General features: G+C 48.2%; 2 protein-coding genes across 15 annotated transcripts in view; both read left to right on the forward strand.

The window, feature by feature from the left end:
- Positions 1 to 14,417, forward strand: part of LOC124220994 (Cbl-associated protein) — an 88,606-nt gene that overhangs the window by 66,011 nt on the left and 8,178 nt on the right. For 12 of the 13 annotated variants that reach the window (XM_069138217.1, XM_069138218.1, XM_069138212.1 and 9 more), the window contains one exon: positions 5,961 to 6,020. The exons of the other annotated variant lie outside the window; for it this stretch is intronic. In XM_069138217.1, the coding sequence (XP_068994318.1) occupies positions 5,961 to 6,020 (60 nt within the window). The remainder of the gene's footprint in view (positions 1 to 5,960; positions 6,021 to 14,417) is intronic. 13 annotated transcript variants of the gene reach the window in all.
- LOC138191425 (serine/arginine repetitive matrix protein 2-like) lies at positions 121 to 5,954 on the forward strand. 2 transcript variants are annotated; one of them, XM_069138225.1, is made up of 2 exons: positions 121 to 5,400; positions 5,562 to 5,954. In XM_069138225.1, exons 1-2 carry the CDS (start codon positions 513 to 515, stop codon positions 5,582 to 5,584), a joined length of 4,911 nt encoding a protein of 1,636 aa, XP_068994326.1. In that variant the 5' UTR covers positions 121 to 512; the 3' UTR covers positions 5,585 to 5,954. The 2 variants fall into 2 exon arrangements, with proteins under 2 accessions (XP_068994326.1, XP_068994327.1); XM_069138226.1 differs by having other exon boundaries at positions 121 to 4,974.

The raw sequence follows: 14,417 nt of genomic DNA on the forward strand, positions 1-14,417 counted from the left end.
TTTTACAATTATATTTTTTCTCAAGCTCTACGCACTAGCAGCTGCCTTGAAATCTATCGATATTGGAATGCAGTCGAGAGGTTTTCTCCGCCTTCGCACAAGTTTCTATATTTATATCTCATGTACCTACGTATACCTAATTTAAGAGCACCGGATGTCGAGGAAGCGACAAGTACTACCACCATAATCCACACAAGTATAAAAAAAAAAAACTACACGCTGAAATTGAAACACGCGACCACCAGCTTAACAATATATCTCTACAATATCCTTGGTGAAAGGGTTCAAAATCGGGTGACAAGAATTTCTAAAAGCGTCTAATATCGGGGGGGTGTGAAAAAAATCTGTCCACAGACGAAGACGGCTCGGTGATCGAGTACTTCCCGATATCTCCGACCTTGACGCGAATTCGCGTTCACAAGAAGATCCCCTCCGCCACCGCAGCACCGAAAGACTCTTTGCCTCGATCACGGTCCACGATTCCAAAACCTCCGCCACCACCTCCGCCCTCGATGATATTTTCCCAGTACAAAAGGTCCGCTCCGTCGCTGGCCACTTTGCCAGCCAGGTCGTCCCGATCAGTATTCAACGGACGTTCGCAGTCCACGTCGTCTAGAGTCCCGTCACCGGCGACGGGAAGACCTTCCTCCAGAGTGACGTCTCCTTTCGGCCGGCCACCTTCGCCACCCCGAAGAAGGTCATCCCGGAACAACACGACCCTCAGGCTGTACTCGAAGATGCAAGTGGGGGAGAACCCTCACTCGACAAACCCAAGACACGAGCAATGCTTCAGCGCTGACAGTGTGTCCAACATTCGTTTCCTGCGGGACAGGCTCTCCGGCAACCTCGAAAAGCATCGGAGGGACAAGGAGGAGGCGCAAAGAGTCAGGATCCACCGAACACTCTCTTCGAGCCCAGTCGCGGCCAGGACCAGGGTCTCTTCAACTGTGACAGCTGATTTTCCAGGACGGAATATCACTCGGAGCAGTTCGGGGCCCGACAGGTACAGACCCAGAACGTTAACGTCGCCTAGTCCAGTGTCCAGACAATCCAGAGGCCAGGAGCAGAAGGTCCTGGGAGTCAAACGTCCGCTCGAGGATAAGCCGCCGATAAAACGCGTGCCTTCTAAGAGCCCGATGTCAACTTGCAGCTCGAGGGAGTCAACTGTGGACAGACTTTACTCCCCAGAAAGGAGCTGCAGTCACGGCAGTCGGTCGAAACTCGTGGAAGCTTCGACGAGGAAAGAGCAGACTAGACCCAGGCGAACGAGGAAGGAACAGGACGAAGTGTGCAAGAGATTGAGCAGGTCACCGGACTTGGCTTCGCCGCAGGAAGTGAGGAGAGTCGTTCAGAGGCAGCGCGAAAAGGACGTTCAAACGAAACTACTGCCGTCTGGAACCGTGGTCAAGAGCTCGACCACCTTGTACTCCTCGGCTCGGGGTGGGAAGCAGAGTTCGCAGGAAGATAAGTCCCTCAAGGTGACCGTTGCTATATCATCCAAGGGTCGCGAACTCCTGCGCCGGACTGCGGAGGCTTCGACGTCGAGTAAAAATTCGCCGATTGTCAGTCGTAAGACGACTTTTACCGAGCCTGTGGAGAGTCCGAGGGCGAAGGTCTCCAAGTCTTTTGAGAGCAAGGAATCGGTCAAGTCGATTTCGACCGTTGATACCGAGGTCGCAGGAACCGCCGAGGGAAATAATAAGAGGAAACGGCCCCGTGAAAGACCGCAAACGATCGTAAAGTCACCGATTAGAAAGCCGGAAACCATCTGCGTGAATCCCGACAGCAAGGAGAAGAGAGAGGAGAAGAGAAAATCGCGGAGAGAGAGAAACTCCGAATCTTCGAAGAGCAAAAAGTCTTCTAACGGTAAACGGAACGACGGAGAGAAGAAGAGGTCTAAAAAAGCGCTTGGCAAGGCCGCCGGAAACGAGGTCGCTAAGGAGTTGAAGAAGCTGGATCATCGGGATCAAACCAACGTCCAGAGACTAACGGTAGAACAAATAAAGCGGCATCAGGAGATCATGAAGTCGGATACGTTCTTCCAGAACCTCTTCCTGAGAAACACCGGCTCCCCGACACCGTCTCAAAGCAGCGTCATGAGGACGTCTTCGGTGATGGAAAGAGCGAGGATATTCCAGGCCGAGAACTGCGGCGCATTCAAGTCGGAGCCGTCGATTCGGTCCTTGAACATCTACCTGACAAGCAAGAAGCCGGTTTCGAATTCAAAGTTCAAGAACTGGGAACGCGAGAGCGTTTCCTCCCGATGTTCGAGCCCTTACGGGGTGAGCTGGCCGGGTCGTTCGGTGTACCAAAAGATCAGTAAATTTGACAGCCTGCAGAGCATAGACGATTACGCCATGGAGTTCGGCTCGGTCTCATCGTTCCGCGGACGGAGTCCTGACATCACCCGAGACTGTCACAAAGAGAGAAGCCTCAGCGAGCCACCGTTGAAGGTGCTTCCGGAGAATGAGGAAAAGATTTGTACGAATGGAGTTGTGCCGCCCAGACCGGCTTCTCCGTCGCCAATCAGATCTCCGGCTTGTCGAAGGATACAGAGTCTACGACAACAAGACACGCCAGGGATGACGATAGTGCGGAAGGCGAGAGCGAGAAGTGCCGAGGAGGTCGATCAGAGAAGAAAACTGATATTGGGGTCGAATTTGTCTCTGTGCAAAAGTACAAGCTCACTTAATCTTTCGCAGATAGACAGAGATGAGTACCAGCAGTACGTTCTTGAGATGTTGCACTGTAAGAGGAAATCGAAGAGGTACAAGGACCTCCACGATTTTTATGCGAGCTTGGAACGAATGGGAGAATTGGAACGAACCACTTCGACCGGTGATCTCAGACCTCGCTTGCGAAACGAGGAAATCATAGATTACGATAGATGGAAGGAGGTGCGATCCAAAGAGCGAGCCGAGCGGGAACTTGAAGTACTTTATGGAAAATTGCAGAACGTACAGAAAGAGAAGGACTTCCTGTTTCGACCCAAGGAGGTGGAGCAGTTCAGGTGGAAGGGAGACTCCGGTCTTAGGTGCAAGGAAAAATCGGTAGAGAATATCCGCGAACAATTTCAAAAGCTCGAAAGCCAGGAGAGCGATCTGGAATCCGCACGTCGGCGAGATATGGCGGCTCGCAAGGACGTCTACAAGCCACTTTGGCGTGGCAATTCGGTCGTCAGCGTGGCTCACACGCTTGACAAGCGAGCGACGATGTCCGAAAGTCTGAATCGTACGGCAAGACCTGAGTCTTCGAAGAGCCTTGGCATCAGTCGAAAGCTCTGGAGCAGTTTGTCCGTGGAACAGGTGAACGCGTTGAAGAACCAGCTGAACGAAATATACAGCAACGAGAATGGAAAGCCGGAGAGCGAGAAAGCGAAGCCGGCGTCGAAGACGGACTACGAGATAGTCGTACCGCCTCGGAAAGAGTTCGGCGAGGATTTCCAGGACGATAACAAAACGCTTCACGTACGATGCCATTCCATGGTGACGCCCGACATATGCAAAATGGCGGAAAAGGCGGATAGCAAGCTCGAAGAAGAGCGTCTGCAGACGTCGCCATTGAAGCGGAGCGGGTCGATTAGTCGGGGCAGAAGCGTGGAAAGGTCACAGTCCGAAAGGTCTTCGGGCGTCCCGCCGATGTCCGAACTCGAGAAGAAGCGGCTATCCTTGACGCTGAGCAAGGAGGTTCTGGACAAAGTCACCCAGAAGAAGGCCCTGCAAACGGCGATTTCTCCACGCGAAACTCGCGGCGCGATTGCCGTCGCCTCGGCTCAGCCGAAGCCGAGTTTGCCGAGCGCAAGTCCGAGCTTTTCTAGCGCTTCACCGCGGACCTGCTACTCTTTGGAGATGTCCGAGGAGGGAACAACCAAGTCAAAGGACAAGAGCGACTTCCTGCTGGTCTTGACGCCGACCGACGAAACTCTAAAGAGCAAACGCAGAGTCGAAAACGTCCTTGAACAGTGGTCGAAAAAGCAGCCGGAAATCGCGATGGTCGTTTCGGACGAAACGGGGAAGCCTCCACGGCCCGGTTCGACCAGCGAGGTTGACAGCACGACCGAAAGCTCGGAGGCATCGGTGAGGACCGTGATCGGACAGGGAAGCGCGGAAGATGTTTCCAGGAAAGTTGAGTTCTTCGAAAAGATAGACACCGGAATTACGGATGTCAAGTCTTCTGCTACCGATGGTCTTCAGAGGTCTTCGAACGCACGGTCGACCTTCTCGCAGAGTTTCGCCGACTTGAAAGAGCTCTTCGGCGAGTCGGAATCCGCCAGGTTCGGGACCTCATCGAGCTACGGGTCACGACCGCGTTCCACTTCGCCTAGAAGAAGCCCCACCGTGCTTCCGGAAGACGTTAAAACTCGGTCAAGCCGCCCTCGATTTCCGGACGACGATCGAGAACGACCGAGGAGCGCCAGTCCGTACCGACCGACGTCAAACGCCTCGAGTACCGAGAGCTTGTGGAAGCGAAGCGAGTCTCCGGACCCGGAAAGGTACTGGCGAGCTTACCTGAAGCTGGTGCGAAACGGGGCCGTGAAGAGACTTCGCGCAAAGTACGAAAGCCTCGAGGAACTGACCGGCGAAAGGGTGAAGATAGTACCGGCTCCGAAGCGATTCCAGAGCGATCCGGAGCTGACGAGGAACTTGCTGAAGAGGGAGATCGACAGGGTGGTGGTCAAGGGGCAGGAAATCGCTGACGTCAACTGGCTTCGACGGAAGTACGAACCGGTACCCGGGAGGGCCAGGAGGAGGGGAGCGTCGCCACCGATACCGAGAGTCCCTCTGCGCATGGAGGATTTGGGGATGCCGCGGATCCACGTGATCAGTAAGCTCGCCGAGCTCAAGGGGCAGCGAGCTTCCTCCGCGACGGGCCGCTCGAGGGTGACGGAGGCCGACGAGCTCCAAGCTAGGCGGGCGGTCGGGAGGATCCGAAAGAAATTCGAGAGGGAGGGTGTGGACGACGTGTCCATACTAGGTGAGATGTTCACTTCGGCACCAAACGTTCACGAGCTACGTGATATTGCACCGTATTTGGCCGGTCAGTGGGTAGCGCACAGGTTTCCTAGCCGTCGCGACAACGCGCGCTCGCTGTCCTCGCCGGAGTTAGAAAAAGCATCGACGAGGCCTGCTCGGGTCAGCGGGGATTCGGGGAGGAACTCTTTCGGAAGACCTCGCGCCACCTCCTCGTCGCCCGTTCGACCCCGCAGACCACCCTCGATATTGAAGCAGTCCTCGAGGCTTACCGCCACGGATCCCTTCGCTAACCAACATTTTGACCCCAGCAAACACAGGCCGAGGTATAGGTACCAGCCGCCACCGCCGAAAGTCATCCACAGGGAATCGACTCCCTGGTGGCCGCCGATTCCAACCTACACTGCTCGGCCTACCGTCACCTTCGAAGGTCTCTATTTGGTCCGATCTTTGTCCGAACCTAGCTTGTAGATTTTCATCGCTCTGAGGCTTGTAGTTACCCTGGCCAGGATGATCGCTATCCTCGAATTGCACGGCGATATTTTCGTTAGTTTTACCAGTCTTTTGTGTACCTACGGTTTCTACTTTCAGGCACAAAACCGTCCCAAGTTTGAAGTACCGTTTGCACGCAGCACCGAGATCGATCCTATAACGCGAGGCTGCTATTGAATTCGTTCTAGTGATCCTCCTTGGCCCGTTCAGAGACTTGCGAATATATCACAGCACCAATATCGATAGATTTATAATCAAAGGCACGCGGATTAGGTAGAGGAAAAGAGCGAAGCTTTTCAATGTGTATGATTAATATTTGTAATTTATATACACACGTACGTATGTTTGAATCAGAATGAGATAATCTTACTGCATTATCGTTGTACGGATGTTGTCTTTGATCATTCTAATATTCTAGTTAGTACCCATAGATCGGCTCGGCTAATTATCATTGTTGTTATCTTTCTTTCTTTTCATTTTTGTTTCGCTGAAATATAGAGTACGCCACTGCACCCCCACCGCCACCAAAAGCTCCACACTACAAAGGCGATCGCCAAGGTAATGCTATTAGCTGATAATAATTACATAGTATCTGTATATATTCCGAGGAAAACGAAAAAAAAAAAAAACAATAATTTAAGGCCTAGCTCAAATCCTCAACTGCCTCAATCATATCTGAGGAAAATTTTCACTACCCAAATTTTACTCTTCAACGTGAAAATGTATATTGTATGTAATGTATAAAAATGAAGACAAGAAACGGAATCGAAATCGTGTCTGTTCAGAGAAAAGGACGCATACAAGTACACAAATTTTTATCATCAAAAATTGCATGTATTTTATTTTGTGTTACTTGACAGTGCATAGATTTATGTATTATGGCTTACGCCGCATCAGCTGTATCTACTTTGTCATGATAATGTACACTAAATTGTCTCACTAAATTGCAGTTCCAGATGCATGACTTTCGAATATCAAAATGGTAGACTGGCTACGTTACGATACGCTGTCAATGCTTGCACGGTTAAGATTTTTAAATATATTGATATGTGCTTCTGTTTGTAAAAAATTAAGTTTGCATTTGTATATCCAATTCGCGTGTTCGTTAGTATTAGTGAATAATCAGCTAGTGCAAAGCTTGCTTCCGATGTCTTTTCGTCGGTTCTCATTTTTCAATCTCGATTATTTATTCGTACTCCCCACATCAATTTCATCAATTCACAATGTGTTAATGTATAGTTGAAGCGTATACACGTTTACTATTCGTTATAACCTTGAATCAATATTTCTCCATGCAATTTTCGTTCGTCCAGTGATATCGTCTGAAAAAACAATACTTTTAAGTTGAATTTGTCGAGGTTAAACCGAGTGCAGAAATCATCATCGTTTCTCAGCGGTTAGATAATTGCATATTAAAATTCGGGTGATTAATACAGGCGCCATGAATAATAACGCATCATCGATTTCCTAAATAAAATGTGGATGAAAAAAAAAGGCTAATGAAGGAATTCGTTGTACGAGTTCGAAAGCAATTCCAATCATCGTTAAAATGAAGGGTTTTAATTTCCGAGAAAATTGATTAACAAAATGAAACACTTTGTTGTTTGGGGATTCTGTTCGCTCAACTTTTGACCCCTGAATAAGATAAGCGACTCTCACTTAGAAATCTAGCCTCGTCTTCTCTTCCTGATAAGTTTTTCCGTCGAATCCGATGAGTTGTGCGATTGTGGGAATGACGGTTGGCTCGGTCCGACGTTATAGCGCAATCGGCAATCGGCCGATTTACCGTGTATAACAACGAAGCGCTCACTAAGTGTCAGTTCAGTTCCACGCAACGCAGCGTTCGGCAATCCTTTTCAACCAGCTATCTACTCGTGCCGTAACACTTGTCGTACCTACGATGCAGCCTTGATAGCGTAATGATAGAAGCGGGGGAAACGCTCCGCGATTCGCGATCGCCAAAAACCAGCGAATCGGAGAGAGGGCGAATAGACGAGTGAGCGCCGACTCAACCTTGATCCAAATATTGGTAAATACCGAATGTCCGCGCTTTCGCGGTTGCGCTAATCGAAGACGAAGTCTTCACCGCAGTGCAACCTGGCGAACAATGGAGAACCATTATCGTGCAACGTCTTTCACGCCGCGAACCTTTATCTAATCTCTGTGCTCTCTGATAACTCGTAGTCAGGCTTGACTTATTGGCGGAGAGTCCGGACAGTTTCGACGATGCTCTTGGTGCGCGATCAACGCGTTATACGCTTCGTCTACTCGCCTATATCGGGTGTTGGAACACCGGTAACGATTCGTGTGTGCGAATTTTTTCGCGGATTGAAAAGTGCAGTGAAAGCTCGGCGGTAACGGATGTGCAAAGTTTTTACGAAAACGCGTTTCCTCTCGGCTGTCGTAACTGATCCGCAAGACGTCAGACCCCGACATTTACCACATTATTTTAACCATTTCAGAATAAATTTTGCCGGGGATTTTGCTAACACGTTGTGCAGAGAATTGCAGAAGCTTTCGCGCGGTGGAGAATAACGTTTCGCGTCGCGTGTGCTTTAAATAAATATTACGCAAAAGCTGTTGACGTTCAATCGTGGATTCTAAATATTGAAAACTCGCGATATCTGCGGTGCTTCGGAGCTTGCGTGAAGAGCGACGCGGACGAGTCTCGATCGAAAAACGCTGCATTGAGGAAATAGTTTGTTTACCGTTAAAAAATGTATACTTGAATATAGCGTATAAATGAATGTTTCGTTATTATTATGAAATTTTAGTCAAGCCAAATACGTTTTGTTAATTATTGACAAAATTCTATAGATCATTATTTAGCCGAACAGAAATTTGATTTTAATAACAAATTCAAATACACGTTTGTTAACGGTAAATAAACTATTTTCTCAGTGATAGACGTGTTCGGAAAAAAGTAAAAGTTAAATAGGAATTTTGAATTTACGATTCTAACTTAATTGGAAATGAATTGTTTGGATATTCCGTTTCATCAAAAATCGATTCCAGTAAACTCTTAGCCTTCGTTCGCCAGCGTGCTTATTGATATCGCTCTACGTATAATATTCAACTCGCGATTAGACCGTAACCCACATACGCTTATGTCTGTGACCACCGAAGATTTCCGATCACAGGACCGTGACCAAAAAATTACCGTATACATATAATGGTGAGCGATCGCTTGATTGTGGGACTCGGTTTCAAAGGTCAATTCGCGGTTTGACCTTGGCCGGTAACAGCTGCATCAATTTATCCACACACACGTATCCACACGGAAGGATAATACGTCATATGTCACGGATACAGTGATACGAACGATGTCCGAGACCGCGATTACGTAATTCCGCGAAACTTCTGTAAGAATTGTTTATTATTTTATTATACACGGTTAAAATATCAGACGGCTTAATTGTCTTTAAGTTCGCGACTACCGCGCAGCGATAATTCAACTACGCAAAGTCAAGAGAGTCGTTACAATCGGACTCGCAGGCATGTGTGTCGAGCCCTGCAGCAGGTGCGCTACTTTTACACTCTTTTAACGAACGTCTATGCCACACGTAGCTGCACGGTTATCTTTCCAATGACTCATACGGCTCGTTCGACGATATTAAAACAGATTACGAATCGATATTGTCAACGCCCGTGACTCGACGATGCCGCGAGTCAAATTGTAACAAATTCCTCCGTTGAAAATATCAATTCAAATTCATTCCGCTATCCACACACACGGGTAGATCTTGCGTCATTCGACGTATTTACCACGTTTCGGTTTCACTCCAAATACGATCTAATAACAGTCGGTGTCTAGACGTCGGAGAGAAAAGAAACGAATTTTACCAATCGTGAATTTAACTATTAAAAACGATAAAAACAATATGTATTTACACATATGTTCGCAACTTCAAGCGACTTGGTTTACCGCAGAGAATGAAAAGTAATTATTGCCTACCTGAATCGCTGAAAGGAATAAAAACTGCACTTGTTTGTTCTTTTTTTTTTACCCACGACGTGGAAATTTTTTCATTTCTCTCAAAAAAAATAAACATTGCTTTACTCGTGTGACCGAACAGGTAGCGCCGAATCGAATTCCATGGATTAAAAACGAAATCACATCGATTAAGATCGTTGGAATGGGGATACGATAAGAAATCTGTGCGAGGTCAGGGAGCGTGACGTCTCGGCGGAGAAGTTCCCCAGTCGGTAGACCTTATTGTGTTCCATATTCTCTCTGTTCCCCGCAGTGCGCGTCGGGTCACCGAAGAAGGCGAGGCGGCGTCTCTCCTCGCGGAGAGCGATTCCCGCCTTCTAATCGTCGCTTTTACCGTCTCGCTAGTGAAAAAATGATAAATGCGATTATAAATCTGGTGATATACATTGCAGCTAGTGACCGTGTTTCCGAACAATATCCACGATACAGGTGAAACATACTTGATACGGGATTTATACGGGGGAGGGGAATCTGCAGAGCTTAAGGAGAAGACTTATGGTGCGTGTCGGAAGCACGAGAACCATCAGAAGTGTACGAATTATCCGGAGGGGCTGACCGGAGTGCGGAAGCGAAGCTCGATACGAACGCGGATAAAAACCTGCGGCTGTTACACGTTGTATAGGTTTATGTATACAAACAGAAGCAAATACACGCATTGTCGGAACGTCGGTGAAAAGAAGAAGAAGCGCGTAAGCGTCGCGATCCGGAAACCCGATGGAGCGAATCGGAGGCGTGATTTCCCCACCCGGGCTTACCAGGGTGACGGACCTGGAACGAAGTCAGCAGTGGACGAGTCTCGCCTCGGACATAAACGACCTTGAGCGATCGAGGATGCGGACGCAACGGCAGGACGCGGATCCCCGGAAGCGGATGCTGCAACGGCGATCGATGCCGGAACCCCAGCAGACATCGATGATATACGTCGACGTGAATACCGAGGACTACGGGGCCCATGCGGAGAAATACTTCCTCCCCATCGGCTCGGACTCCCACGACGAGAGCGTCGATAGTTGGAGCTGGAGGCCTGACAGCGCGGGAAATTCAACCTCGGAGAAGAGCTACTTGTTGTACTCCAACAACAATAACAACGACAACGACAACAACGACAATAACAACTACGAGAGCTACGGATCTCGAGGCGAGGGAAACGGAACGCGGAAAGGCGATTGCGAGGAGGTGGAAGCGTATCGAGGAAGCCGGGAAAAACTCCACGAGATATTTCGCAGGAATCGGGATCTACGTCGGCAATTTTTCGCCGATGTACCGCTGCCTGAATTCAAGCAGGAAAAACCGGAAGCTGGGAGCGGATACGGCAGCGTAGAAACTCTCACCAGCCAGAGCAACCACTCGGAGACCGGAAGTGGAAACGTTGAGCTGACTGCGGCCGCGCGGAAGAACACCGGGAATTTAAAGTACGCGACGCTCGTCGACCAGACCTCGAGTCTTCGGGAATTCGGGGGATCGGCTAGAGATCGGAGGGAAAAACTACACTTCAGTGTTCCTAGACGCGGAACGAGACGATCCGAGGCCTTCGAATCCAGCGCCGCGACGCCCTCTGGTAACGGAAGTCTGGATTTCGACGGAAATCATAGCCCGCCGCCTCCGCTGCCTACCTCCGAACCACCCGCCTCCATTTCCGCGGATGAATCGTTGATTTCCGGTGATTTTCCGGATACTCCAGAGCGGCTAGAGATTAGGGAGTCAAAAGACGCGGATCAGTCGGCTTTTCATCGTCGGAGATTCGACGCCGATCGATCGATATACAAACCGGAATCCGAGGGGCTGAAAATGCTGGACAGATTCGAAGCCTGCATCGAGCAGCGGAAACAACCGTCGATCTTTAGCCGGTCTAACACAGTCTACAAGTCCCTTCCTAACCTCGCACATACCGGAAGTAATCGACAGTCGGGGACCATCTCGCGGCTTGCGATCAACGGCTCGACTATGGATCTCGATTTAAGCGATAAGAGGATTCGTCCTGCGGCCTTGAAACACGGTCGGGAACCGGAGGAGATTCGGGCGACTCGAGTCGACCTTGAAAATCTCCGACTCGGGGATCGGAGGCGGGGAATCCCGCCGCCTCTCGACCTTTCCAAGGTCTCCGAGGCCCTCAGACGGGAAGACCTGCGATGGGACCGACGCGTTTTAAGGGACTATTCCCTCGATGAGACGCCGTTGCGGAACGACCAGCAGCCGATCAAGTGCACGGTGACGGTCGTCGAGGGTGCGGAGGTTCGGAAGCCCCGACCTTCGGCCGGTCAAGCGACCCTCGAAACGGCTACCAGCCTGATCGGGCATTCTCGGAACGCCGGTTCTTCCGCTCCTTCGGTTCCCGTTCGTGCCGAGAAAATCCTGAAGGACGAGGAAATTAGTCCGACAGCTTCTTCCGGGGCACCGAACAGGTTCAGGAGCTCCGTTGTTGTCTGGTGTGACGGAAAGGACGCCGCCAAGGACCTCGGGAACCGGGAAACCGACCGGATGATGACGAGGAGGATGAACCTGGAACACCGGAAGTCGACCGGGAGTCTCAGACCCGTAACCGGAAACGTCTTTCCATCTGTTTACGCCCCGATACCGTACAGTCAGTATTATTATTAATAGGCGGATTTTGTTACATCGTGTAGGAGATGTTCGAGTTGAGTTATTACTCTTGTTGTTCTTGTTGTTCTTCTATTTCAATGGTGTACAGAGACTGATTTATGGGTAACGCGATACGCTGGGTTTCGTGTGTGCGTACGCTTGTTTTTGTGGGTTGTAAGTACGAGTTTGGATAAGTAATTGCAGCATTGTTCCTTCGAGGGATTTAAAGAACGTTTTCAGCATATCGAGAGACGAAAGAAAATGTGAGATAATCAAACAAGTTTCGGAATTTTACCGGGGGAGTCTCGGCTTTGTTGTTGCAAAGAATTCATTTGCGGAAATACCGAATATATGGTGGTTTCGAGATTATACGAACTCAGTGAAATTGCTAAAGTTGGTGGAAAGTTTCCATAGCTTGATTCGAGCGCTCGGAAAAACACTTTGAACACGGTCATTTTGATAAGATAGAGTGATTATGATTCATCTTGAATCATTGGAATTCTTTCTTGGCTTCAGTTTAATTCCATGCACTGGAATTAAGACTGTTTTTATCGATACTCGGTGGCAGGTGGTTCAAACACTTTTGATCGTTAAATGTCGAAAGGCTGATTAGCCAGAGATAAGATAATGAAAAATCGTTATCCGTTATTGTTACGAAAATTTGGTGACTCGAACCCAAAGCACTGCGACGTGTAAGAACAAAATAAAGAATTTCGACGTATCTCGATACGCATTCACGTTATTATTTCACGTGCATATACATACATTATACATGTATTCAAAACCATTAATATAAATAAAAGTACGGTAAAAAAAAAAAATCATCCGATACTTTGAAACAGCATATTCTTGACGAATTTCAATTTTTGTTCACATCGAAAAGTGAAATCTGAATTTGACGTTTGGTTAAATTTGTAAAAATTTCGTCGAAAGAAATACGGCATTTATATCATCCGCATCTCTCATCCGGAGAGTCGTGGTGACGTTAACAAGCGTCGTCCCTGCCAATTTCACTGTTACACGACGTTACGGTGACAGAAAAAAAAAAAAAAATTAAAAAAGATTGCGGTAATTTTTCCACCGGGATATCCGTTTTTCTCTCTATCTCTCTCTCTCTCACTCTCTCTCTGTATGTACGTATATTCTTATCTCGAGCATTATACACGAGGTTGTACCGCGCACGATTTTCACGCGTTGCCAAATCCGTTCCATCCGGCTCCGCAACGCGTGCAACGTTTAAGCCTCGCCTAATTACACGTGGTAATACATATGTACTAAAAACGCGAAGATATCAATCTCGGAGCAACGGGTGAAGGAAAATTTTCTATTCGCAAAGTTGCGAGAAAACCGGTTACTTTTTTTTTTATGTTAATTCGAACCATCGTTCTGTCGGAGATGTCAAACTGTGTCAGCAGAGGCGGAAAACAAGAAACGCGTTTCACGGCCTAAAATCGAATACTGCGACTGCAGCTTGGGTCGAATTCCCCAACTTTTACTCGGGCCACTTATCATTACTAGGTATATGGGATAAAATTTTTGTAAAAGAATTAGATGTCGCGCTCCTCTTTTGAGAAAGCTAAGAACGACCATAAATCGCAATCAGTTTCTGTTTTTTACTCCCGCGAACGACGCGATGCAATATCAATTTATGTGATTAGAATATCAATTACTATCATTGTCTTACTTACTAACTGCCTATATCGTTTAACAAGCGAAAAATAAATGAATATCTTTACCTGAAACTGAAAAAAATTTTCAATGAAACAATAAATTACCAAATCCTTTTTTGGCTACTAAGACTACATACTGAAATTTACGAAATTTTGGTTTCACATTCACCGTTTTAAAAAACTACAAAATAATCGATTAACTTTTACCGATTAAATCAAATCGTGTTCGATTATTTTTTTCGACTCGATTAATCGATGCATCGATTATTTTAATCCTAGTGACCGTAGCTAAGAAAGCGATTTCAGCTCTTCAGGGGTTTCGATTTCGTGAAACGCGAAAATCAAGGGAATCTGAAACACCCTCTGTGATTTCGGAATCGCGGAACGTGTAAATTGCGGAATGACGGTTGTTCGATCGACGATGAAGACGCGACACCGCGGTGTAAATGATCCGCGTACTCGCGCACAAATACGTCACCCGTGATCCGTGAAACTGGAACAACGGCCTCGTTCGGTTCGTTTCCCTCGCTTTCATTTACGCCGACTTCCACGCATGCGCCCGGCTTTAATTCGAATCAGGATTCACCCGCCGACATGTCACGTCCCTCCTCCTCCTCCACCTCCTCCTCCTCCTCCTCCTCTTCCTCCCCCTCCTGTCCCTACGGGTCTCTATTTCTCGTATCAGTCGAATCTTCGCTCAGCTACGCGTGT

The sequence above is a fragment of the Neodiprion pinetum genome, chromosome 1 (genome assembly GCF_021155775.2).
Source record: "Neodiprion pinetum isolate iyNeoPine1 chromosome 1, iyNeoPine1.2, whole genome shotgun sequence".
Classification (NCBI taxonomy): domain Eukaryota; kingdom Metazoa; phylum Arthropoda; class Insecta; order Hymenoptera; family Diprionidae; genus Neodiprion; species Neodiprion pinetum.

What these genes read in the sequence shown, in the direction of transcription:
- LOC138191425 (XM_069138225.1), top strand. Translation starts at nt 513, where the DNA reads ATGATATTTTCCCAGTACAAAAGGTCCGCTCCGTCGCTGGCCACTTTG. An exon ending in GCCTACCGTCACCTTCGAAG is followed by an intron (nt 5,401 to 5,561) that starts GTCTCTATTTGG and finishes TTCTACTTTCAG; the next exon opens with GCACAAAACCGTCCCAAGTT.